This window comes from Cucurbita pepo, chromosome LG14, assembly GCF_002806865.2.
Source record: "Cucurbita pepo subsp. pepo cultivar mu-cu-16 chromosome LG14, ASM280686v2, whole genome shotgun sequence".
NCBI classification, from domain to species: Eukaryota; Viridiplantae; Streptophyta; class Magnoliopsida; order Cucurbitales; family Cucurbitaceae; genus Cucurbita; species Cucurbita pepo.
Window position 1 is genome coordinate 493133 of NC_036651.1, and position 24234 is coordinate 517366.

Below are 24234 nucleotides of genomic sequence, written 5' to 3' on the forward strand. Positions count from 1 at the left end.
ATTTGAATTTGTTTTAATTTTTCATAAATTGTTCGTCAACTCATTGTATGACGTCGTTTTTAGTATGTTCGGCGTTCGCTCTCAAAATAAAAAAGTTAGAACGTAGAATTTTGTTCGGACGCCGTCCGTGACGACATTAAGCATATGCATCAACCATCAAAATTGTTCTAGTTTGTGCATATAAATAGAGCATCAAAGTTTGGATAAATCCCACAAGTGGTAGCAAATGGCGAAGGAAATGGCAATGGTTAGAGGTGTGAAGATGGTGTTCTTGTTAACTTTTGTGCTATGGTTGTGGCTTTGGATTATGTTGCCCACAAAGCTTTACAAGAACACTTGGACCCCAAAGCTCAACATGGACCTCAACTCCACTTATTTTAGAGAGCAAGGTACACAAATTTCCAAATATTTGGTGATTTTGGGTCTGTTTTGGTTTGAAATTAACTTGGATTCAATGAATTTGCAGGCACAAATCTTCTGCTTTTCTCATTTCCCGTCATGTTGATGGCAGTTTTGGGTTGTTTTTATCTCCATTTGCAGAAGAGTTCTTCAGAAGATCCTAAACCCTTTTCGACCCAAAGGTTGTTCACCATTTAATTAATTCTTATGTTCTTGAATGGTTTTTGAAATGGGGTTTGGTTTGGTGTAGGAGCCGAGGAGATTCATTTCTGAAACGACCAATTCTGGTCATGAATCCTCTGGGGATTCTTAATACATTGGAGATTGGATTCGCAGCTGCATTTGTTATACTTTTGATTTGGTCTCTTGGAAATTACTTGTATGTCAGTTTTGGCAATCTTCACATGCATGTAGCTGGCGAGAAAGTGTATGTTTTCTCTTTTCCCTCAAAATTTAACCACCTTTCTCTCTCAAATTAGAATAAGCACTAGCACTCACGGACCTCGGGCGGCGTGTCAGCACAGACGCTGAGCCTCAAAAGAGGTGGACACTGGGAGTGTGTCATCGAAGACGCTGAGCTGTGAGGAAACTGACCCCAAAAGGGGTGGATTGTGAGACTCCACGTGTCGATTGGAGAGGGTAACAAAGCATTCTTTATTACGGTGTAGAAACCTCTCCCTAAGGGAAGCCCGAAAAAAATGAATAGTGTATCGTTTTGAGTTTTTATGCATCTTTGATAAAATGAATAGTTTTCGAAGTTATAAGTATGAAAAGTCGATGGTTCGAACCCAACCAATGAAGTAGCGGTTAAGTTTTATGGTTCAGGTGGGAAGCTAAGTTTAGAAGTGTATCGCTGAGACTTGGGTACATTGGACACATATGCTGGGCGTTTCTGTTCTTTCCAGTCACAAGAGGGTCTTCATTATTGCCAATAATTGGACTCACCTCAGAATCAACCATCAAGTATCACATCTGGCTTGGCCACATTTCTAATCTTCTCTTTGCATTACACACCGTTGGATTCATCATCTACTGGGGCATCACAGATCAAATGGCTTTGGTAAATCCTTTTTTTTTTCTTCTACTCTTTTGTGGGGAAACAAAATGAATTGTTTGTATCCCTTAGAATTATACTTTCATTTTGATTCGCCCTTTGAAGTGATGATTTTCGGATTCTAAAGATAAGGTTAACAGTGATGGCAGCTGCCAGGACCGTTTGTCGTTATAGTCTTTTCTCTTTTCCACTTAGCCCCGAAGGGGTGGATTTCGAGATCCCACATTGGTTGGAAAGGGGAACAAAACATTTCTTATAAGAGCGTGGAAACCTCTCCCTACTAGATGCGTTTTAAAAACCAGCCAGACATCTCGTTACCTCCAAGGGGGTGGATTGTGAGATCCCGATTCCTTGTAAGGATGTGGAAACTTATCCCCAGTAGACGCGTTTTTAAAACCTTGAGGGGAAATCCAAAAGGAAATTCCAACTAATAATGGACTTGGGGAGAATATCTGCTAGCGGTGCACTTGAGTTGTTACATGATTCTACTCGACTAGGCTTTAATTGGTGGTATAAACTTTATGGGCCTTTACTGGGTCGATTGTTTTATAAAGTTGTTCGTAGCCACGTATTTGATTGCTTCCATCCAAACATATGATTTGTTAAGGAGTAACTTTAACTGTGCTTGTTCTTAGCTACAACAACAAAACTCAACTCCAAAGCAAGAACAAAGTAAATTTCTATTGGTACATTGCTTCAATGTATTGTTCAAAATCAATACTCACTGAATATGCATCATTGATCAGTTGATAGAATGGAGTGAAGACTATGTATCAAATATAGCTGGACTGATAGCCATGGCATTCGCCACAGTTATCTGGGTGACAAGTTTCCGTTCGATTCGTCGAAAAATGTTCGAAGTATTCTTTTACAGTCACCATTTTTACACGCTCTACACCGTCTTCTATCTAATCCATGTCGGAGCAGCATATGTATGCTTGGTTCTTCCTGGAATGTTTCTCTTCGCAATTGATCGATTCATACGATTCTTACAATCGCAACGACGCGTAAGCCTGGTTTCCGCTCGCCATCTTCCTTGTGGTGCCGTCGAACTAAACCTTTTGAAAAGTCCAGGTTTAGTTTCTATATGAACTGATCATTGAAACTCTTCTTGTTCTTTCTCTAATGCTGAATATTTGATTGGATTTTAACCCTTTCATGATCAGAACTAAGCTACAGTCCAACAAGTGTGATGTTCCTAAATGTGCCAAGCATTTCCAAACTGCAATGGCATCCTTTTACAGTCACTTCCAACAGCAAATTGGAGCCTGATATTATCAGTGTTGTTAGCAAAGTAGGGGGGAGCTGGACTTCAAAACTTCACCAGCAACTTTCTTCTTCTCTGGATCATCTTCAAGTTTCTGTTGAAGGTCCATATGGGCCAGCTTCTACTCACTTTTTAAGGTGCTTCCCTTCCCTACAAGCCAAAAAATCCTTGAATTAGTGGAGTTTACTTGAATTTGATTGATGTTTTATCATTTCAAGGCATGAATCTCTGCTTCTGATAAGCGGAGGAAGCGGGATTACTCCGTTCATTTCGATAATCCGAGAGATTATGATCGTTCGAAGCACAAAACCGAACTGTCATGTTCCACAAGTGCGTCTCGTATGCGCCTTCAAGAACTCCATTGATCTCACCATGTTGGATCTCTTGCTTCCAGTATCTAGCACACAAACAGAGATTTCAAATGTACCATTACAGATTGATGCTTATATCACCAGAGAGGAAGAACAGCCACAAACAAATGAGGAGAATCTTATAAACACAATATGGTTTAAGCCAAATCCACTGGACTCACCAGTGACAGAGGCTCTTGGACCAAACAATTGGCTGCTACTCGGCGCAGTCATCTCGTCTTCGTTCGTGATGTTCTTGATTCTTTTAGGTATCATTACTCGTTACTACATTTACCCGATCGAACGAAACGGTGACGCTGTTTACAATTACACCTACAAGGTTCTTTGGGACATGTTCCTTTCACTTGCTTGTATTTGCATATGTTCTAGCTTGGTCCTTATGTGGCAAAGGAAAACATATGTTTCAAACAAACAAGTTCAAGTTCTTAATGTTCAATCACCAAAAGCATCACCTGGGTCATGGATCTTTGGAGGTGAAAGAGAGCTTGAGAGCCTTCCCTACCAACCCCTTGTTCAAGCAACCAATATCCATTATGGGGGCAGGCCTGATCTCGAGAGTAAGCTTTCCTGCCTTTGCATTAACCAAAAGCACGCGCACATATATAAACTGTGAGGAACCACGACTCTCCACAATGACATAATATTATCCACTTTGAGCATAAACTCTCGTGGCTTTACTTTGGACTTCTCCAAAAAGCCTTGTACTAACGGAGATTTATTCCTTACTTAGTCAATGTCCAACGATCCTCGACATAAACAGCAACCTAACATCAATATGGTAACATGTTTTGTAATGCAGGAATTCTTCTGGACTGTAAAGGATCGGATATCGGAGTTTTGGTCAGCGGCCCGACGGGGATGCGCCATGACGTAGCGAAAATCTGTTCAACTGCTTATGGAGATAATCTAAATTTTCATGCTATGAGTTTCACCTGGTAAAAACTTGGAAGAACACTGCTGAATTCAAAGTTCAAATTTGTGTCAATACCGTATATGAACGTGTTGGATTGTGAAGTGAAGAAGCTTATGTTCTTGTATTCTCGTGTTTTCTTGTGTTCATTCAAGTAAGCCAACGTATACTGAATGCATTTCTTCTTGAACTCTCAATCCATCTTTGTCAAAACGATGAACACGAATATCTTTTGGCAGCTAACCACCAGACAACATAAGCTGAAAATTTTAACGTTGGTGTTTGTTGTTAATCATAAAAAGTAAGCACTAACCTTAATGTCCCAGAAAGTGAATTTCCATCAAGTCTAGAGCTTTATCCCTGCAGTTTGAAGACTTGCTTTTACAGAAGAAGCAGAGGCGCACTAAGAACGAACTTCAGGTTTATCACTATCCTTCTTCGAGATGGGTATGATTATCACTTGGAATCTAGACCCGACATTTATATATGAGAAGTTTCTAAACCCTTATCAAGAATGTCTCGCTCTCTTCTTCATAGTAGACGCGTTTTAAAACTAAGAGGAATTGTGAATTAGAAATTTATTTACATATGGGATGAGAACAATCTTCATCTCAATCAAAAAAAGATCTGTTCCATTACAAATCTTTTCAGATGACCTTTCCCAAAAGAATCTTAGAGATGATAACAAATCTTCATCTAAATCAAAACACAGAAAAGCTTCAGCTACAACTTCTCTAGATTTTAAACAATCTTAAGCATCCAAGAATCCACAACCCCTCCTTTATCAATAGAGAACAAAGGCCTTTGGTGCGCTCATGGGGTCTTTATCAATGTGAAATTGATACTATCGGTGTCCTTCCAGAGAGAAAATGTATCCACTGAGCGTGATTTTGGGGATTTGCAAGGCGGCGATGAGTCAGGCCATCCCCTTCCAAACAGACACAACTTCTTCGGAGATCGATCAACAACTGCCAATTCTGCCATTTCCATGAGCTTCAATGGACTATCAGGCTGAAACCCAGAAAATGCTAACTGGTTATGGGACTTTGGAACTAAGGGGATATCATCAAAACTGACCTTTCTTCTAGTGGATGTCATCAACTCTTTGGGAAGATCTAAATAACAAGAAGAAACAAAAGATATGAACAAAAATTACGAGAAATATCAAAGAAAAATGGGCTTTTCGAGATAGAACCATACCAAGTCCAACGATGCTCAGAAATTGATCCTTGTCCATAGCGCTATTTTGTGATTTAATGCAATCTTGATGGTTGTGCAGGAAGCGTTCCTCACAAATAGCATTGTGATGGAGAGATTCTTCCCTTACAGTGCTCAGTTTCAATTTCTGCTTCTTCTTTGAGGCCTCCGGCAGGTTTGGCATTCCAGAGTTCGAAATATCCGAGAGTACTTTTCGAGTTCCCTTCTGCACCTTCTCAGAGCCCTTGAGTATGTTTTTCTTTTTGCCTGCACCAGTTTCTTCATCAATAAACGTGAGATTCTTTGTGTTTTTCCATTTTGATGACTGGTTTAAGTCTGGCTTTCTCGAGTTTGATAGATCGCCAAGAGGCTTTCGCCCGCTAAGCCCACTTTTTCTTTGTGAATTCATGCCATTAGCCTTCCCTGCAACGGCGGATCCTGAGATGCAAATTACAATGTTAAACCAAATCATCCAAATAGATTAAGAACGAACCAACACTAAAATTCAAACAGAAGCTTAAGTTCCAACCATTATAGCGAACATTGAGATTCTCATCCTGAGTAAGGCCACCACTTTGCAATGTCATTGCCATGCTGTTGATACTGCAGAAATGTATATTATATTCTGCGAATGAGAAAACGGAACCGAGTGTGAAATTTTAGCGACGAACTCAAGGCAAAAGGCTTACATGCTACATGTGGACCAGTTATAAGGACTCAAATAACAGAGAATCCAATTGAATATCCATTTTGGCGAATAGTCAGTAATGATACCTACGGAAATCGGTACGTAATTCATTTCAAGGTTGCAAAACTAAAATCGAATTATGACTGAAGATTTCGTAAGGCTAATCTTTCCTCTTTTCATAATTTTCGTTCTGAATTTGCAATGAGAATCTTCCTAATTTCAAATCTCAAAAACAGAGAATCAAATTTGCTATAGGAAGAAAAGAGTACATACAGAACAAGCAAAACTTTACATTATGAAATTCTCCAGTTTCTCATTTTATCATCTGTCGAGGACATAGGTCAAAAGACAGGACAATAAATTTCCAGAAACAAAATTTGACCAAACAAAACCCTAAAATATTGTTCATCGCATTTCATCAATTTCTTGCTGCTCATCTGTTTCTCAGTTAAACACAGAAATAAACAGTAATCAAGAGAAATCAAACAAGATTCGACCACGAAAGAAACTTCTATTCGCACGTTCCTCGACAAAACAACAGCATAAAATGGAAAAGTCAGAGAGAAACTCACAGTTAGAAGAGAACACAGCGACGATTTAACCTTCCCTTATGAAATGTTCCTTGATTTCGACTACCTCAAATCTCTAGTGGAAATCTTTTAAGCGATTTTTAAGAGTTTTCGTTCGTTGCAAAATTGGGAGTTCTTGAACGAGACTGTACTTATATATCAGCAACGCGTCTCCAACGGTAACTTTTCTCCTTTTTTTTCTTTTTCTCAGTGATTTTACATTAATACCCTTCCCTTGAGTACGCGTCTCCTTTTTTTTTTTTTTTTTTTTTNTTTTTTTTTTTTTTTTTTTTTTTTTTTTTTTTTTTTTTTTTTTTTTTTTTTTTTTTTTTTTTTTTTTTTTTGGATGAAACGACCGTTGACAGAATATTAGGATTTGTTTTTAACATTAAAAAAAGTAATTCATTTTTAAATCATAAGATTAAAGATTCTTGTGTTCAGTTACACAAATAAATATTCAAATGATTTAGTGGCAATATATTACGTTAATATATATTTTATGGAATTAACCTTATAATCAAGGTTGAAAATCCTACAAATCTGATATAATTTTAATATATTAAAAATAAAATAGTCCATAGACAACCAAGCATACACAAACATATTATAGTGCAAAAAAATAATTAAAAAAATTAATCAACGTCTGAAACGCAAATTGCATGAAGTGAGAATTCGCTTTGAATGGTTCCGATTAAAAATGTCTCCTACAATTTAAAGACATCCTTATACTCCTTACAGACAGGAATGAAACAGACAAAGGAGTACAAAAAAAGACCTGCAGTCTGTCGATTAATCACCAAAATTATCGAAGATACACACGAGTATTGGCTTTTTAAAACATCTCGATCTCGATTACAAGCTAACGATAAGAAACACTGATAATAAACTACAGCCTACCTATAAATCATCCATAAGACTCATAACCTTGGCTCATTGAACTGTTTAAGCTGCAGCCTTCTGTTTCTTTGGCGCCCGATAGATACCAACGACACAAGCATGATCTCGCTCAAATGGTTCAAGAGTCACTTGCTCAGTGGGTTTGAATTGATCTGCTTTTAGCTTGTTCACTTCACTTGCAAACACTGCTTCAGCAGGAACGGTTGAATCGATGCAGTTAGCCTGCAGAAGTTAGATAGGAAATATGTTATCTTGCATTCACGGATTATGCCGCCTTTTTGTCTTAAAGAATAATAGAGCAATAATTCACTCACCTTGATGGATATAACAAAATGACCACCAGCTTTGAGAAAATATGATGCATTAAGTGCTAAAATTCTTGCCTGTATTGAAGGGAGGTTAAAGAAGGTAGAGGTTAAGAAACTGAAATGTAAGAAAGTTAATAGTTCAAGTGCAAGGACACAAAATATGATATTATTCTTGGGCGCATCAGAAACTCGGGTTGTGCATCATTCAAGATGTCTTGAAGGGGAATCCGAGTAAATCATCACATGCTAAGCACAGAGAACCAAAAAGGTTAAAACATCATGAAAAGATAGTTCAATAGCTCAACGGAAATAAGTTAGGAGACCATATCCCACATCTACAAAAGATGAAATAAATAGTGCAGATTTGTGTTGTTTTCTTTTACTTTTAATTTCTACTTTAATTCTTGTGAAGTCTTAAAAGATTATAAACCCCAAAACACCCCTCTGATTCAGAGTAGATCATCATCTTTTATGGGAAATTGATTTACTTAATGATCAAGCAGAATGGTTTGCAAATAGTTACCGTCCAGATCCAAACATAAATAGAGCAATATATTGTAAACATGGCCTCTGAAATCTAAGTAACCAGCAAAGATCGTGGCCTAATACTAAACACAAAAAGAGGTATGATGTGTGGATAGTAGCATAATAAACGTGATGGTTTTTGTTAATTCTTGTACTCGAATAAGAAATTCAGATTTAAGATTCCAGAATATAGCAGATGCAAAGTAAACAAGGTGGTTTGCATCAAAGCAGGAATAAATGGCAATGGACATGTCAATATTGGAATAAAAATATTTCGAAAGAGTAGAAAACTGAAGAAACACAACTTGAGAGTCCAACTAGAAAGGGTTCAGGTACAATAAAAATAAGCTTAACTATTATGATACCATATATTTGAAATATAATAGGATGAAGACAGTGAAAAAAGGAAAACAGAACCAATATGAGTATTGAAGAAAAAAGTCCGCAGTATTTCTTCAAGCATCAGAAACTCGGGTTATGCATCATTCAAGAAGTCTTGAAGGGGAATCCGAGAAATTCTTCATATGCTAAATAATGGAGATGAAAACATGCTTAAAATCGTCATATGCTTAAAGTCTAAATAGATGAAATAATGGTGATTAAAACAAAACAGTAGAGAGGAAAATGGTAGATGAAAAACAATACATATTGAATATTGAAATACCATTTAAAAGGGTTAATAAGGGGGAAAATAAAACAAAAGGAGTTAGATTCTTTTTGAAGTATTTATTGAACTGTGCGGATCAATTTTCAGTTAGTTGATGATGGTCACGAACAAGAATAATACAGACAGACAAGCTAGCAAAGGAAAAAGTGTGAACCTGATCTGGCTGAGCAACATCCGAAAATATCACATCTACCATACCGACCAACATTCGGTATTTGGCTGGGTGTCTAGCATCTTCAATGATGGGTATAACATTTGTACGCTTCTTTGCCATGTTAACTAAATCTCTACCACTTCTATGGGAGAATTCAACGGCATACACAATACCAGTCTGAAAAAGAAAACACCAACATTCGTTAAGCATTCTATCACTTAAATAAAACTACAAGATGTATCTACAGATAACTACTTACCGGGCCAACAACATCTGAAACATGAGATACAGTTGTTCCAGAAGCAGCACCAAGATACAACACTCGGGCACCAGGTTTCTGTAATACAAGTGTAAGCAAAGTATTTAGCAAGAAAGCAAAGGAAAAGAACACTAAAGGCTGAAACAGTTAAAAGAGTACAACGTCAAATTGGAGAAGGGACTTACAATCCAAATGTCATCAACACCACCAAGAACGGCCGCAGCCAACTTAGACCTGAATGGGTTCCAAACTCGGTATTCAACTTTTGTTCCATCTTCATTCTGAATGGCATTATATACAAAACAATTAGTTTTGCAGGCAGATTACAAACAGAAGGAACAAGTAGATCTGTATGCTGACCAAAACTGCAGGCAAGGAATTTATAACAATAGACTTACATAAATGGTTCACGTGTCAAAAACATATACAAGTACTGACTATACAAGTACTGACTATCGTGCCAGAACCATGTTAGGAGATAAAACTGTTAGGAGATACGAATACTAAAATTTCTCATATATCAAAAACTCATCATCGAAGTTTCCCAGAAAAAAACATGGCTCCCTAGACTAAAATAAAATGTACATTGAAAACTAACAAACATTCAGGAACAAGATTACTATTAAACGCAAATCACCTGTACGGATATCCTCTTCTCGTTGTAGACAGATTCTCCAGAGACCATATTCTTCGTCACAAGAGCATCTTCTTTTCCCTTGGCTATGAAAATACCCTCGTGTCTATGAGGTTCAACAACAACTTTGCTTCCACCCTTCATACCACCTCCTCTTCCTCCACCACGGCCTCTTCCACCTCCGCGACCACCTCCACGGCTTGCCATACCCCTGCCTCCACCTCCGCCTCTGCCTCCACCGCCACCTCTGCCTCTACCACCTCGTCCTCCATCACCCCTGCCCCTAAACCCACCACCACCACCGCGGCCTGCACATATCCAACTTATCCAGTTTAATGATCCATGCGTAGTAATAGAGACGCTAGAAACAAATAATTTAAGTAAAAGAAAGAAAGTACATGAGAACTAAATAACACTAAAGAGAGGAAACCATCTATCAAACAACCGATCAACGATATTATATGGAAGCAGATTCAGTAGGTAGTAAGAACGGAAGCGGTCAAACTCATTCGAACATCGGAACAAGCAGACAACCAATAAATTGAGTTAACGCAGCATTCTCCATGGAAGCCAGCAGATCCTTTTTCACCCAAAAACAAGAAAAGAGAAAGAACAAGGAGCACAAGTTCAGCTTATTTCTAGTACATACCTCGTGGAGGTCTCATTGCAGTCACCGAGAGAGCGAGAGAAGGAGCTTAGTTTCCGCTAGGGTTTTAGAACAAACACAGGGGCGAAGTGAGGAAGGTTGTTTGGGGTTTTAAATTTATAGGGGCTGCGGCGCCAAACTGAGAGGCGCGATAAGAAATAAGGTTTTGCGTTCCGTAAAACCTAGGGTTTCATTTTGAGAAAAGCAAAGCAGATTTGCGTTTATTTTCAAAAATGCCACTGACTAGAACTGTAAATTAGCTGTGACAATTTTAACCTAAATTTTCAAATTCCTCATTTTAAACTTGGTAAAGTTAATAAATTTTAATTTAATCAATTTAATCCTTACACATAAATAATTATATCAATTTACACCATCTATTAAGTTTTTATTTCAATCCCGCTGTACACTTTTTCACACATGCTCAAATTCATGTATTTTATGACACATATTTGATTGTTTCTTTTTTAAATACCAGAGAATAACTAACTCATTCTAAGTCGAGTGACTACCATAAAAGAAACAATAAACTAAACTTTGTAAAGTGGGACCGGCACATAAATAAATAGACTCGCAGGTTCCCCTCGTCTTTGGTGTTGTCACCGGCAACAATGACAAGTGTGAGAAAAATTCAACCTTTCGCTCACCTGACAATTTTGTTGACTTCACCATTATGTTGATTCCAACTCTGGCCCCCATCGTTCCTTCTTCATTATCATACCGTTGATAAGTTTAACTCTTAAAGTTAATCTTTGATTTTCACCGTCTCCTGCGAAAATTTTCAACGAGATAATTTGTTTATGGTGTTTATTCCAATTTGCATTTCATATCTCATGTAAAACAAGTGTAAAGAAATTTGGTGAGTTGAGAAGAGTTTGCAAGTACGGGGTGAATTTTGAAACTTCTCCCTAATAGAAAACATTTTAAAATTATGTGGTTGACGACTATACGTAATTGGGCAAAGTGGACAATATTTGTTAGTAGTGGTATGAGAGCCAAACACCTTGTATGTTAGTGAGAATGTTGGACTCCTAATGATCTCCCTATAGACCTGTTTTAAAACCTCAAAGAGGAGTCTGAAATGGAAAGCTCAAATAAGAGAGGAGAGAAGAACGATCTCCCTAAATAGACATGTTTTAAAACATAGAAGAGAAGTCCATAAGGGAAGGCCCGAAAGCCCAAATAGGAAATGATAATGATTTCTTTGGCCCAAAAAAAAAAGAGGAGAATGATTTATTTGGTAGATGTATTTTAAAATTTCAAGAAGAAGCTCTAAATGAAAAATTCAAAAAATAACAATATCTTGTGGGCTTGGACAGTTACAACGTGCAAGCCAACAAACTACAAAAAATAACAAAAAATAAAGTGTGAGGTACGTATATTTTTTTCAACAAAACTAGTATTTTATAGCAAGCAAAAATAGATTAATATCATTTGATAGGATAGTATTTATTTACGACTAAAAATTTACAAGTTTTTATTAAATTTATTTATTTGATAATAAATATTAAGTTTGATTGATAAATAAATTAAAAGAAACTAAAATTCAAAGCATATTATTTAAAATATATTTATTAATGAATAAAAATTAAATTAGTTAAAATTGTTTTAATAATTTAACTCAATAAAAATAAATCAACCAAACAACAATTAATTACACAAAATTAAATCTTCAAAGTTCTCACGATTTGTGGTCGGGAAAAAAGAGAAGGATGCATGCTCTGAAAAGGGCACATTTGGAATTCTAAAATGAAGTCAAGGCACCGCGTGGCCTATTTCCCTCTGTTTTCGTGGATCTTCAATTTCGCCGCCCTTTCCTTCTTTAGCCCTACTTCCAAATTTGCCGTTTCTTTTTTACTAAACTACCATCTTACCCCTGGATACAATCTGGGATAACTATAAAAAATTCAAAAAATATATTTTTTAAAATAAAGTAAATTTTCTCATAAACAAATTGGAAAATTAATAGTTTAAAGTTTGGGTATTACTTTTTGAATTATTCCGAAATATATAATTAATAATAACCTTCTAAATTTAAATAAGTAGCGTTGTTTTATTTAAAAAAATATATTTAATTACATTAACGTGATGAGTATATTTTTAGAATAAATATGTTTTAATAAGCTATTGAATTCTTATTTTTACATAACAATATTAGACAATATATTATTTTAAACGACTTTTTCTTTATTTAGAATAATTGTTACAAATGCGGGGCCCACTACGAGATAATAAGCTTGCTTAGCAGCGAAGCGAACACCAAACCACGGTTTCACAGTTGGACTTTTTCACTGCACCGGTCCAGTTAATCGCTCCCCCACTTTTTACCCGAGCCGGAATACTCCATGCCAAATTGCCAACGAGGGGAATATCGTCATTTCCACTAACCAAACGACACGTGTCATTAGTAGCGGTCGTGGAATTAAGTAACAAAACCACGGGCGGTTTCCGAACCAGCAATGGTCCAGTAGCTACGTGTTTCCTATAAATATCCGAAGCAACGGCTTGACGAGAAGCAACGCATTAAGCTACCTGTTTCTAGCTCCTCAATTCACCGTTCAATCTTCCGGCACCGGCGATGGCACCTCGCTATGAAGTGGAATTGAAAATACAGTCCGCTAGAGATCTCAAGAACGTCAACTGGCGCAACGGTGCCCTGAAGCCGTACGCCGTCGTTTGGATTGATCCAAATAACAAATTTTCGACGAAGGTCGACGCCGGAGGTGACACGTCACCTTACTGGAACGAAACGCTTGACATTTCTTTCCCGTCGCCGATCGAAGATGCTACGTTGAACATCAACATCGTTCATGTCGCCAACGGCGAGAATGATGTCAAACCGCTGATCGGCGCCGCCAGACTCCGTCTCTCTGACGTCGTCGACAGTGTCGGCCTCGGCGAACGCACTGATCGAACCCTCCAATTGAAACGGCCCTCCGGCAGGCCTCAAGGGAAGGTCGAAGTTAAAGTAACAGTCCGAGAATCACGTTACCGATCATCCGATTCCTATTACGCGCCGCCGTATGGGGTCCCACCGCCTTCCTATGCCACTTCGTACTCTGCTCCTCGCGATCCATACTATGCAACGGCTCCTCCGTCAGGATACTCTTCCGCCGGGTACAATGCACCGGCCCCAGACCCGGTCCCGGCACCAGCTGCGGCTCCGTACGGTCAGGCGAGTTACGGGCAGCCGGCGTATAACCGTCAGGCGAGTTACGGGCAGTCGGCGTATAACAGTGAGGCGAGTTACGGGCAGGCGGCGTACGAGCAGCCGGCGGAAAAGAAGAACAAGTTCGGGATGGGGACTGGATTGGCTGTGGGTGCGGTGGCGGGAGTTTTGGGTGGATTGGTGTTGGGAGAGGGCATCGAACATATGGAGAACAAGAGGGACGAAAAAGAGGCAGAAAAGGCGGAGGAGAATGACTATGATGACTACTAAGCTGTTCAAATACCCAAATTTGAAAGAGTTTATCCATCCAATCAGCTTCGTATCGTTTGAATTCGCTTATAAACTTGTTTCCTTTGTTTGATTGTTCTTGATTCAAATAAATATCATGCAGAAGTTCATTCCGTGGTTAACACAAACAATAGTAAAAACATAGTTTAAAAGGTTTGTCATTACCATAGTATGAGCCGTAGCTTTTTTAATGTTAAAATCGGACATGGTTCAAGCTCAAGTCAGCCCAATTTCTTTTTCCACATGTTTGGAGATAAATATGTACTTTTTCTTCATTTTTAAGATTGTAACTCATTCAGTGTTGTCTATAGAGTGGAGAGCGTCCCTTTCTCATCCTTATTCTCACCACTTATTTTCATTCTCTATTTTTTTTTAATTCTTTTTCGTTTATTACTAAATAAAACTAATTATTTTTAAAGTTTTGATGGCTTAATATAATCTTTATTTAAAAATGATAACAAAATCATAACAAATCAATAGATTTCATATTTTATCAACATAATTTTCATAAATTTTAAATTTAATATTATAATATAAATTTTAACGATAAAAAAAATCTATAATCTAAGCTTTAATTTAAATATTATTGTCTTATAAATAATTTTTTGTTTTTTTTTGTTTAATATAATTATTACATGTTGAAAATATATTTATATTAAGCTAGGTGGATAATTGGATGATGCCCGTTATTTACTTAAAAGCTCCCCGTTCTGGAGAATTTCTTCATGACATCTCCATATATATATATATATATATATTTATTTAGTAATGTGAATATTTAGGCGGGAGAAAGAAGAGAGATTTGCAAGCTTAGCAAGTTAGCAGGACATTATGGCGCTCATTGTGCTGCTCAATGAGCGTAGTGGGCGCTTCTGAAAAGGGTCTTGCCTATAACGTCACCTTCTCTCTGCCCATAAATTTTTGGAATCAAACGAACCAGTTCAAAGATTGAAGGTAAAATTATTCCAAGCTCTCTCAGAATCTTGCCCTTTTCTTTCAGTTGCAATTGATTTTCATGGATTTTGAGAAAAATAGCTTGATTAGAATCTTCATTTGAGTTTTTTGTTCGTATCGCTTCTGATCCAACATTTCGAATTCCCAGGTGAAATCTGCAGATTTTGCTTCGTTTCTTGGATTTTGCTCTTGCGTCTCCAGCTGTTGCGGTAATTTTTTCTACTTCATTCTCGTCGTTTACATTTCCTGCCCTAACGATGCGAGTAGCACAAGACGACCACAAGGTGTTTGTAAATTGTCCCACTGAAATTTTGATTGAGATTCTTTCATATTTACCTGTGAAATCGCTTCTGCGATTCAGATCTGTATGCAAAGAATGGAAAAAATTAGTTCAGAAACCATTGTTTGTTAATGCTCATTTGAAAAACAGAATCTCAAATTCTTTGCTCATAATCAATTGCTCCAACACAGACCAGAAATCATGTTTCTCACTTGTCAATGCTGAAACATTCAATGAAACTCTTCGATCCGAGCTTCCCATGAAGGCCAATACAGGCTATAAACCCTCTGTTACTGGATCACATAACGGGTTAGTCTGTGTTTCATCTGCAAGTCTGTTGGATGTAGATCCAATTCATATATGGAACCCATCTGTTAGAAAATCTAGGTTGCTTCCCCGTGGCTTGATTCCCAAACGGGACCATTGTTGGCCTCTAAATTACCTTGCATTTGGCTTCAATCAAGCTGTGAATGATCACATAGTGTTGAGAATTGTGAGGATTGAGCAGTGGAGATGCTGTTATCAAGTGGAAATTTACAGCCTCAAATCTGACTGTTGGAGGAGAGTTCCTTCTGTTCCTCCTATTCCCACAGCACTTGACTGCAGATTGTTGCCCAAATCCATCTGCTTCAGTGGACATGTGTATTGGCTTGTGAAGCACAAAAATGGTGGAATTCCCAATTCCATTCTGTGTTTTGACATGGCCACTGAGGAGTTCCATAGGCTAATGTTGCCAGACTGTTTGGTGTACACAGATACCCCATCACCATTATTATGGTTGGGAGTGATCAAGGAATCTCTATCTGTTTTTCATTGCAGGCCTGATGGTGGGAAGCAACTGTGCGACATATGGGCTTTGAAAATGGGCTCTTGGGTGAGATTAAACACTGTTTTTCTGCCACTACATGGGCAAAAAACAAGATCATTGAGCCTCTTTGATCATAAATTGCTCCTTGTAAGGCAGATTGAAGGGCTGGCAAACTATAGTCTGGCACTTTTTGATCCTGAACTGGATCGCATTGAGGATATTGGAATTGAATTGGGTTCTCATTGGGTTTATGCAGATTCTTATACGGAGAGTCTTCTTCTACTCTGAATAGGTATTCGGTAGCAATTCAATTTGTAGTCATTACTGAAAAAACATATATATTTTTTGAAGGATCATGTAATGGATGAGTATCTATTGTGTAATTCATATGCCTTGTTGTTCTGCCACTCGAGGAATCTCTTAAAAATATTGTAGCATGTTTCTCTCTTCACCCTGCACTGTGAGATAAGGTATGGGAGAAGGGAAATGAGATCTATAGATTCTTTTTTGATATTTGATGAGAGGTCATCATCTGATCACTTATATTCTAAGAACTCTTGTTCGAATTATGAATTTGGTTCACGAATGAATCGACTTTTGATGGACCCACCCTTTTTTAGCCCCGCTTTATCCTAAAAGGAAAATGAGCTTTGCTTCTCTAGGCTACCGATGCTCCCTTGTGGAACCGTTTGTTTAGTATATCTTTAGGGGTATTTTTGTACAACTTAGAATGATACTCAACTTGGAAGGTCTACAGAGGCCATTGATGGCTGTTCAGGTAAAAATGAAGTTACTTCCATGCAGCTTCTAAAATGTTCTCTCTTTTTTTAATTTTTGCTAGCTATGTATATTTTTCGTTATTAATGAAATGAATTTTCAATATTTATTATTGTGGCCACAAAGTCGATGATCCCCAGCCCAAAATGGCATTTAAAAGAAAGTGGGCCAGGGCCCACTTGTTTAACGGTTCATGCCCAGAGCAAAATAGTTATAATTGGGCCATGGATCAGTCTTTAACGGCCCATTAACACCACTTTCTGTTGTCGTCCAGCTAACCAAGCTTAAAGACGGAGTCGCGATGGGTTGCGCGTTCAATCACGCGGTACTTAATGGAACGGCCACGTGGCATTTCATGAGTTCATGGGCTGAGATCTGCCGTGGGGCCCACGACATATCCGTCCCGCCATTTCTCGAGCGCACCAAAGCGCGCGACACGCGGGTGAAACTCGACACAACCCTTCCGCCGGAACCCGCCGCCGCCAACGGCGACTCGAAGGCGGCGGCGGCGCCATCACCGCTTAGGGAGAAGGTCTTCAAATTCACAGAAGCCGCCATTGACAAGATCAAGTCGAAAGTGAACTCAACAAACCCTCTATCGGACGGCTCTCATTCTCCACTTTCCAATCGCTCTCCGTCCATATATGGCGCCAGAGAACATCACCGTGTTCACCGTTTTCGCCGACTGCCGCAAACGCGTCCATCCGCCAATGCCTGAGAGCTACTTCGGAAACCTAATCCAAGCCATATTCGCTGGCACCGCCGCCGGGCTACTACTAATGAATCCGCCGGAATTCGGTGTCGGCATGATCCTAAAGGCGATCGTTTCACACGATGCGGCGGCGATCGATCAAAGAAACAAAGAATGGGAGAGCGCGGCGAAGATCTTCCAGTTCAAGGACGCAGGAATGAACTGCGTGGCGGAGGGGAGTTCGCCGAGATTTGAAGTGTACGAGGGAGGAGCATTGATGTGGAGATAAGCTTGGAGGAAGAAGCTGTGGTGAGGCTGGAGAAGGACAAGGAACTATTATTCTTCAGTTCACCATCATCTCATTGATGTTTTGTTCTTTGTTTGTATGGGTGCGGCTGTCAATTATGTTGCTATATCTGATGCTCTTGGTGTTTCTTCATCAGTATTAGCAGCTGGACTTGCTGCGGATAATGCAATTTGTGCAGCGTATTTTGCAACATTGTTTGCGTTAGCATCTCAAGTACCTCCTGAACCAACGACGTTTAACGATGCTACGGGTATGAAATTCCACTTGTTTTGGCTTGTATTATCTCTAGTTGTTCACTATTTTTCTGAGGCATGATTTTCAATAATCTATTGGGAAGACTAATTTTCTTTCAAGCAAGCTATCAAAATTTTCCAATATTAAAAATTATAAAACTAATTATACATTAGTTTTGTTATTGTACTATCAACAAACTCAAACCTTGATTGGATGTACTACCACCACAAGTTAGATAATAAATATATGATAGTCAACCTTTTATAATAGATCTACTCATTGGAATATATTATATTAATTCATTGAGAATAACTCGAACTTAAGCCATGAAGAAATTGAGTTGATTTTAGAATTTCAAGGTTAATTTGAGTTGGTTCGTAACTAACTTAGAGGTTGATATTGAAGAATATATTCCATTATCAATTTGTCAAAAATCATACCCCTGTCTCGAAATCAGAACCCTAATAATCAAAATGTTGAAGAGTTTGTCTAGAGAGTTTTTGAAACTTGGAATGGGATAGATGTGTTGGGAGTGCAGAGTTGAGGAGTTTGGAAATCATGAACTTGTATTTGAGATGTTGTGTTGGGAAGGCTGGGAATCAAAAACCTGTATTTAGGGTGATGTACTTGGAAGCCTAAGAATCAGAATCCTGTTTCTCGAGTTTCAATGTTTTGAACCTCGGGGGTTGACAGTTTTTAAACGAAACATTTAATTTATGTTATAGACTAAGAATAACAAAATGTTTCCAACAATCAAAACGTTGCTTACAGTTAATAAAAAGGAAAACATAACATGAAGATATGAAGTTTGAAAGTAAGATGCAAAAAGACATAGGAACATAGAAAATAATAATAACATATGGTTCCAGATGAAATAAACAAAAAACAAAAAACGTTTTGACTTATGAACCAAATAAATGAAATGATAAATGGAAGGGTGGGTTGAAGTAGATATCAATAATGTTTTGACTTTCCAATTGCACCATTTTATTATAAACATCATCACTATTTCAAAATCAAAACCTTACTCATTTGAGAGTAGATAAGCATGTTTCATGTCATTTCTTTCTTCACATTCTTGTAGAGCTTTTACTTCTAAAACCAATTTGATTTTTTTAAAATTTTCATAAATTGTTCAACTCCATGTATGACGTCTTTTTTAGTTTGTTTTAATTAAATTGAAGTTGATATTGTTTGAAATATTTATCAAAACTTGAGATATGTAAAAATGCATAACAAAAACTTGAAACAAACTATATAAATTAGGAAGGATTTTGGAATTTTTCTCTTGTTCGTCACTCTCAAAATAAAAAAAGTTAGGCCGCCGTCCGTGACGACATTCAGCATATGCAGCAACCTTCTAAATTCTTCAATTTTGTGCATATAAATAGAGCATCAAATTTGGATATATCCCACAACTTGTAGCAAATGGCAATGCCTAGAGCTCTGAAGATGATTTTCTTGTTAACTTTTGTGCTATGGCTGTGGCTTTGGATTATGTTGCCCACAAAGCTTTACAAGAACACTTGGACCCCAAAGCTCAAGATGGAACTGAACTCCACATATTTTAGAGAACAAGGTACGTTTCCAATTTAATTGCCTCAAGTTTCCAAATATATTGATGATTTTGGGTCTGTTTTGTTTTGCATTTAACTTGGATTCAATGTTTTTACATTTTGCAGGCACAAATCTTCTACTTTTCTCATTTCCCATCATGTTCATGGCAGTTTTGGGTTGTTTTTATCTCCATTTGCAGAAGAATTCTTCAGAAGATTCTAAACCCTTTTCTACCCAAAGGTTCTTCGCCACTAATCATAGCCATTAATCAAATTTTCTTTCTTTCTCTAATTCTTAACTTTTGAATGCTTTCTGAACTGGGTCTTGCTGTAGGAGCCGAGGAGATTCATTTCTGAAACGACCAATTCTGGCAATGAATCCTCTGGGGATTGTTAATACATTGGAGATCGGGTTCGCAGCTGCATTTGTTATACTTTTGATTTGGTCTCTTGGAAATTACTTATACGTCAGTTTTGGCAATCTTCACATGCATGGAGCTGGCGAGAAAATGTATGTTTTCACTTTTCCCTCAAAATTAAGCACTTTCAGTCTCCATTTATATACTAGAAATCGAAATGAACTGAAATTAGCATAAGAATCGATCGAGTGGAATTAGATTTATATGTTCTTTGAGTGAGTGGAATTAGATTTATATGTTCTTTGAGTGAGTGGAATTAGATTTATATGTTCTTTGAGTGAGTGGAATTAAATTTATATGTTCTTCGAGTCTCGATACAACTAAAAGCACTTGACACTCAAGCTGAAAAATCAATACGACTCTGGATTGATGGTTCAATCGAAAATGCTTTGTTTTTTGAGTTTATGCGTCTCTGTTAAAATGAATAGTTTTCGAGGTTATAAATGTGAAAAGTCATGGTTCAAACCCAACCGACAAAATTGTAGGTAATTATTGTTCAAAGATTTGAGATTGCTAAGTTTTTTGGTTCAGTTGGGAAGCCAAGTTTAGAAGTGTATCACTGAGACTTGGGTACATTGGACATATATGCTGGGCATTTCTGTTCTTTCCAGTCACAAGAGGGTCTTCATTATTGCCTCTAATTGGACTCACATCTGAATCAACCATCAAATACCACATCTGGCTTGGCCACATTTCTAATCTTCTCTTTGCATTACACACCGTTGGATTCATCATCTACTGGGGGATCACAGATCAAATGGCTTTGGTAAATGCTTTATCTTCTACTCTTTTATTCTCTTTGTTCTGTTCATCAGTTTGATTTGTCAAATCTCATCATGATATAATTTTGTGATAGTTTGAGGGGAAAGAAAATGAATGGTGTTCATCTCTTGTCTGCTGAGTTTTTGTCTTTGCATCCCTTGTTTCATCAGTGCAAAGAATTATAGTTTCGCAATTTGATTTCTCATCTTTTCCTTGTCCTCTATATGATATCCATTTGAAGATGATTGGTCCTTCGAAATTTGTATTAATGATAAGGAGTAACTTTAATTGTGCTTTGTTCTTAGCTACAACAACAAAACTCTCAATTCCAAAGTAAGATCCAAGTTAATTTCTATTGGTACATTGCTTCAATGTGTTGTTCTAAACCATTACTGACTGAATGTGCATCATTGAGCAGTTGAAAGAATGGAGTGAAGTCTATGTATCAAATGTTGCTGGACTGATTGCTATGGCAATTGCCACTGTTATCTGGGTGACAAGTTTTCGTTCGATTCGTCAAAAAATGTTCGAAGTTTTCTTTTACAGTCACCATTTGTACACTCTCTACACTGTCTTTTATCTAATCCACGTCGGAGCTGCATATGTATGCATGATTCTTCCTGGAATGTTTCTCTTTGCAATTGATCGATTCTTACGATTCTTACAATCGCAATGGCATGTAAGCCTGGTTTCTGCTCGCCATCTTCCTTGTGGTGTCGTTGAACTAAACCTCTTGAAAAGTCCAGGTTTAGTTTCTATGAGAGCTGATCAATGAAACTCGTCTTATTCTTTCTCTTCTGCTAAATATTTGATTGGACTTTACCCTTTTCTGATCAGAACTAAGCTACAGTCCAACAAGTGTGATGTTCCTAAATGTGCCAAGCATTTCCAAACTGCAGTGGCATCCCTTCACGATCACTTCTAACAGCAAATTGGAGCCTGATATAGTGAGTGTTGTTAGCAAAGTAGGGGGAAGCTGGACTTCCAAACTTCACCAACAACTTTCTTCTTCTCTGGATCACCTTCAAGTTTCTGTTGAAGGTCCATATGGGCCTGCTTCCACTCACTTTTTAAGGTGATTCCCTTCCCTACAAGCCATAATTATCCTTGAATTAGTGGAGTTTACTTAAATTTGATTGATCTTTTATCATTTGAAGGCATGAATCTCTGCTGCTGATAAGTGGAGGAAGCGGAATTACTCCCTTCATTTCGATAATCAGAGAGATAATGATTGTTCGAAGCACAAAACCGGACTGTCATGTTCCGCAAGTGCGCCTCATCTGCGCCTTCAAGAACTCCATGGATCTCACCATGCTGGATCTCTTGCTTCCAGTATCTAGCACACAAACAGAAATTTCCAATGTACCATTACAGATTGAAGCTTATATCACCAGAGAGGAAGAACCGCCTCAAACAAATGAGGAAAATCTTGTAAACACAATATGGTTTAAGCCAAACCCACTGGACTCACCAGTGTCAGAGGCTCTTGGACCAAACCATTGGCTGCTCCTTGGCGCAGTCATCTCATCTTCGTTCGTGATGTTCTTGATTCTCTTAGGCATCATCACTCGCTACTACATATACCCAATTGAACGAAATGGTGATGCGGTTTACAATTACACCTACAAGGTTCTTTGGGACATGTTCCTTGCACTTGCTTGTATTTGCATATCTTCTAGCTTGGTCCTTGTGTGGCAAAGGAAAACATATGTTTCAAACAAACGAGTCCAAGTTCTCAGTGTTCAATCACCAAAAGCATCACCTGGGTCATGGATTTATGGAGGAGAGAGAGAGCTTGAGAGCAGTCCCTACCAATCCCTTGTTCAAGCGACCAACATCCATTATGGGAGCAGGCCTGATCTCAAGAGTAAGTTCTCGTGGCTTTGTATAGACAAAAAGCGCACACACATATATAAACCAGCTACCAACATCAATAATATATGGTAACATGTTTTTGTAATGCAGAAATTCTGCTGGACTGCAAAGGATCTGATATTGGAGTTTTGGTCAGCGGCCCAACCAGGTTGCGGCATGACGTAGCAAAAATCTGTTCAACTGCTTGTGGAGATAATCTAAAGTTTCACGCTCTGAGTTTCACCTGGTAAAAACTTGGAAGAACATTGCTGAATTTAAAGTTCAAATTTGTGTCAATACCGTATATGAACGTGTTGGATTGTGAAGTAAAAAAGTTGATGTTCTTGTATTCTCGTCTTTTCTTGTGTTCATTCAAGTAAGCCAACGTATTCTGAATTAATTTCTTCTTTAACTCTCAATGCATCTTTGTCGCTGCAAAAACCATGAACATGAATATCTTTTGTGTAGCTAACCAGACAACATAATTATTATTTTTTTTTAAATGAGAATTGCCAAATAGATTTTTTTTAAAAAAAATCTTAACTGTCTCTCACTTTCAATGTTATATAACTACTTTTGGGGCCAAGGAACCAAAATAAGAAGCCTTATTTATTGCTTATATGAATGCCAACCTCTTTTTGGGCTTCACACATTAATGTTGGAAAAATACATGTGGGAGAAGGTTATTTTTTTTAATTATTATTTTCTAATATTATTTACAATAGCAATAATAATTGTTTTTATTATTTGATAAATAATGTGACCAACTTCAATAAAGAAAACACCAACACCCACTTCTCAATTAATGAGGAATTTAAGAAAAACACGTTATGTTAATTGGGTGTTTCTCTATTTTTAAGTGGTTGAAATTATTGATTAACCCAATAATCCATCGCATTTTGGTTAAGTTTATTTACAAACTTTTACGTATGAGGCAAGGATTTAGAATCTAGATTTGGTATATGATGGTCCTAACGTTTTCTTACATCCTCTGCGACATGATCACATTACTTATTCTTTGCTTCTCATAGTGAACACTATCCCCACAAACTAACACGAGTCATTCAAGCATGTTTTGTTCTCACTCATATGCATCTTATGAAAAAATTCAAGAGATCACTTAACATAAAATTGTTTCATGCAAAACACGTTTAACTATAGAATTCTTATGATTAAGCTACCTAAAAAAAAGTGTATATTATGGTATAGGTAGCAACTTTCACTTTTTTTAAGTTTTTATTAATCATCAAAATTATTCTCATTCAGATATGGTTATTTTTCCACGAGTTTGTGGATTTTTAATTATTAAAAAGGGAACCATGGCATTGCATTTTTCCAAACCCTAAACCAATTAAAATCCAACCACTTGTTTGGTGAAAATTCTATTTCCATCTTTGCCCTTCAAATCCCCACCCCAAATTAAGTCCACATCTCACACACCAGCAACTGCAAGACAGCAAATGTGGCTTTTAAGACAACAAAAGTCAATTATGAAAATTTTATTTTCTGTGAGGATTGGATTATTTCCTTCAAATTCAATATTTATTTCCTTAAATAAAAAAAAAATGATAAAAAGAAGAGAAAGGCCAT

The 24234-nt window shown here is 37.5% G+C and overlaps 6 protein-coding genes, 2 non-coding genes and 1 pseudogene across 13 annotated transcripts; 5 read left to right on the forward strand and 4 right to left on the reverse strand.

Moving 5' to 3' along the window:
• The first annotated feature begins 206 nt into the window (after positions 1 to 206).
• Positions 207 to 23044, forward strand: LOC111810074 (ferric reduction oxidase 4-like). Of its 3 annotated transcripts, none has more exons than XM_023696631.1 (9): positions 207 to 254; positions 19498 to 19632; positions 19736 to 19850; positions 19944 to 20120; positions 20560 to 20794; positions 21209 to 21536; positions 21628 to 21865; positions 21948 to 22657; positions 22756 to 23044. In XM_023696631.1, exons 1-9 carry the CDS (start codon positions 227 to 229, stop codon positions 22893 to 22895), a joined length of 2106 nt encoding a protein of 701 aa, XP_023552399.1. In that variant the 5' UTR covers positions 207 to 226; the 3' UTR covers positions 22896 to 23044. The 3 variants fall into 3 exon arrangements, with proteins under 3 accessions (XP_023552399.1, XP_023552400.1, XP_023552401.1); XM_023696632.1 differs by lacking the exon at positions 207 to 254 and adding an exon at positions 17912 to 18069 and having other exon boundaries at positions 19445 to 19632; XM_023696633.1 differs by lacking the exon at positions 207 to 254 and adding an exon at positions 17981 to 18069 and having other exon boundaries at positions 19566 to 19632.
• Positions 227 to 4035, forward strand: LOC111810075 (ferric reduction oxidase 4-like). The gene is made up of 8 exons (XM_023696635.1): positions 227 to 389; positions 467 to 581; positions 650 to 826; positions 1225 to 1459; positions 2200 to 2527; positions 2620 to 2857; positions 2939 to 3648; positions 3891 to 4035. Exons 1-8 carry the CDS (start codon positions 227 to 229, stop codon positions 4028 to 4030), a joined length of 2106 nt encoding a protein of 701 aa, XP_023552403.1. The 3' UTR covers positions 4031 to 4035.
• Positions 4563 to 6583, reverse strand: LOC111810077 (protein PATRONUS 1-like). Of its 4 annotated transcripts, XM_023696638.1 has the most exons (5): positions 5888 to 6434; positions 5728 to 5801; positions 5202 to 5636; positions 5079 to 5116; positions 4563 to 5012 (listed from the first exon to the last, which is right to left on the reverse strand). In XM_023696638.1, exons 1-5 carry the CDS (start codon positions 5995 to 5997, stop codon positions 4815 to 4817), a joined length of 855 nt encoding a protein of 284 aa, XP_023552406.1. In that variant the 5' UTR covers positions 5998 to 6434; the 3' UTR covers positions 4563 to 4814. The 4 variants fall into 4 exon arrangements, with proteins under 4 accessions (XP_023552406.1, XP_023552407.1, XP_023552408.1 ...); XM_023696639.1 differs by lacking the exon at positions 5888 to 6434 and adding an exon at positions 6459 to 6583 and having other exon boundaries at positions 4563 to 5116; positions 5728 to 5823; XM_023696640.1 differs by lacking the exon at positions 5888 to 6434 and adding an exon at positions 6459 to 6577 and having other exon boundaries at positions 4563 to 5116.
• On the reverse strand, positions 7111 to 10664 carry LOC111810078 (mediator of RNA polymerase II transcription subunit 36a-like). The gene is made up of 7 exons (XM_023696641.1): positions 10549 to 10664; positions 9903 to 10207; positions 9451 to 9546; positions 9266 to 9343; positions 9007 to 9183; positions 7667 to 7735; positions 7111 to 7574 (listed from the first exon to the last, which is right to left on the reverse strand). Exons 1-7 carry the CDS (start codon positions 10562 to 10564, stop codon positions 7398 to 7400), a joined length of 918 nt encoding a protein of 305 aa, XP_023552409.1. The 5' UTR covers positions 10565 to 10664; the 3' UTR covers positions 7111 to 7397.
• On the reverse strand, positions 7838 to 7909 carry LOC111810959. The gene has a single exon (XR_002817474.1). It is a non-coding gene; the product is annotated as a small nucleolar RNA snoR60 (small nucleolar RNA).
• On the reverse strand, positions 8644 to 8715 carry LOC111810960. The gene has a single exon (XR_002817475.1). It is a non-coding gene; the product is annotated as a small nucleolar RNA snoR60 (small nucleolar RNA).
• Positions 13052 to 14308, forward strand: LOC111810079 (protein SRC2-like). Its single transcript, XM_023696642.1, has one exon. It carries the CDS (start codon positions 13124 to 13126, stop codon positions 13982 to 13984), a length of 861 nt encoding a protein of 286 aa, XP_023552410.1. The 5' UTR covers positions 13052 to 13123; the 3' UTR covers positions 13985 to 14308.
• LOC111810076 (putative F-box/LRR-repeat/kelch-repeat protein At1g11620) lies at positions 14794 to 16423 on the forward strand. Its single transcript, XM_023696636.1, has 2 exons — positions 14794 to 14956; positions 15105 to 16423. Exon 2 carries the CDS (start codon positions 15214 to 15216, stop codon positions 16330 to 16332), a length of 1119 nt encoding a protein of 372 aa, XP_023552404.1. The 5' UTR covers positions 14794 to 14956; positions 15105 to 15213; the 3' UTR covers positions 16333 to 16423.
• Positions 16775 to 18053, forward strand: LOC111809952 (annotated as a pseudogene).
• Positions 23045 to 24234: the final 1190 nt, after the last annotated feature.

Coding starts and splice junctions, on each gene's coding strand:
- LOC111810074 (XM_023696631.1), top strand. CDS start 227: ATGGCGAAGGAAATGGCAATGGTTAGAG. Junction 255..19,497: donor GGAAATGGCAATGGTTAGAG/GTGTGAAGATGG, acceptor CAATGCCTAGAG/CTCTGAAGATGATTTTCTTG. Junction 22,658..22,755: donor GAGCAGGCCTGATCTCAAGA/GTAAGTTCTCGT, acceptor TTTGTAATGCAG/AAATTCTGCTGGACTGCAAA.
- LOC111810075 (XM_023696635.1), top strand. CDS start 227: ATGGCGAAGGAAATGGCAATGGTTAGAGGTGTGAAGATGGTGTTCTTG. Junction 582..649: donor AAACCCTTTTCGACCCAAAG/GTTGTTCACCAT, acceptor GGTTTGGTGTAG/GAGCCGAGGAGATTCATTTC. Junction 827..1,224: donor CATGTAGCTGGCGAGAAAGT/GTATGTTTTCTC, acceptor TTTATGGTTCAG/GTGGGAAGCTAAGTTTAGAA.
- LOC111810077 (XM_023696637.1), bottom strand. CDS start 5,997: ATGAATTACGTACCGATTTCCGTAGGTATCATTACTGACTATTCGCCA. Junction 5,802..5,887: donor AACTGGTCCACATGTAGCAT/GTAAGCCTTTTG, acceptor ACATTTCTGCAG/TATCAACAGCATGGCAATGA. Junction 5,637..5,727: donor TCTCAATGTTCGCTATAATG/GTTGGAACTTAA, acceptor TTTGCATCTCAG/GATCCGCCGTTGCAGGGAAG.
- LOC111810078 (XM_023696641.1), bottom strand. Junction 9,344..9,450: donor GTGTTGATGACATTTGGATT/GTAAGTCCCTTC, acceptor CTTGTATTACAG/AAACCTGGTGCCCGAGTGTT. Junction 7,736..9,006: donor ATGTTGCTCAGCCAGATCAG/GTTCACACTTTT, acceptor CCTTCAATACAG/GCAAGAATTTTAGCACTTAA.
- LOC111810079 (XM_023696642.1), top strand. CDS start 13,124: ATGGCACCTCGCTATGAAGTGGAATTGAAAATACAGTCCGCTAGAGAT.
- LOC111810076 (XM_023696636.1), top strand. CDS start 15,214: ATGCGAGTAGCACAAGACGACCACAAGGTGTTTGTAAATTGTCCCACT.